Genomic DNA, 481 nt, shown 5'->3' on the forward strand with positions numbered 1-481 from the left:
TCATGAGGAGTGACTGTGACATGGACCTACTCAAAACACACGCACTGCATGTAGCAGCCCCCCACTAGTTACCCTCTCCTGGCCCGGCACATGTGACCGCGGTCATGTCGCCTGCTCCCGCCGCCGCGGAGTCCCTCTGCTGGAGTTCGCGGGGCACTGCTTTGTTACATACAATTAAAGGGAACACGGACAAACCTTCCTCGAAACACAGCTCTTCGTGTGACCGAGTGGGTGGCCCTGAAAAGGACCTTTGGAAATAGTGCAGAGACTATAGCAGCAAAACGCTCAGCCGCCGAAGCCGTAGAGGGTGCGGCCCTGGCGCTTGAGCGCGTAGACCACGTCCATGGCCGTGACCGTCTTGCGCTTGGCGTGCTCCGTGTAGGTGACGGCGTCCCGGATCACGTTCTCCAGGAACACCTTGAGCACCCCGCGGGTCTCCTCGTAGATGAGGCCGGAGATGCGCTTGACGCCGCCGCGCCGG

At 60.9% G+C, this 481-nt stretch overlaps 1 protein-coding gene across 2 annotated transcripts in view; it reads right to left on the reverse strand.

Annotated features, from left to right (window-relative positions):
* Nucleotides 1-255: 255 nt before the first annotated feature.
* LOC115296175 (histone H4) overlaps nucleotides 256-481 on the reverse strand; it is a 537-nt gene continuing 311 nt past the window's right edge. The window contains exon 2 of one of the 2 annotated variants that reach the window (XM_029944664.1): nucleotides 256-426. In XM_029944664.1, the coding sequence (XP_029800524.1) occupies nucleotides 286-426 (141 nt within the window). In that variant the 3' untranslated portion in view covers nucleotides 256-285. The other variant, XM_029944663.1, reaches the window with a different exon arrangement.

Source organism: Suricata suricatta, chromosome 7, assembly GCF_006229205.1.
Source record: "Suricata suricatta isolate VVHF042 chromosome 7, meerkat_22Aug2017_6uvM2_HiC, whole genome shotgun sequence".
Classification (NCBI taxonomy): domain Eukaryota; kingdom Metazoa; phylum Chordata; class Mammalia; order Carnivora; family Herpestidae; genus Suricata; species Suricata suricatta.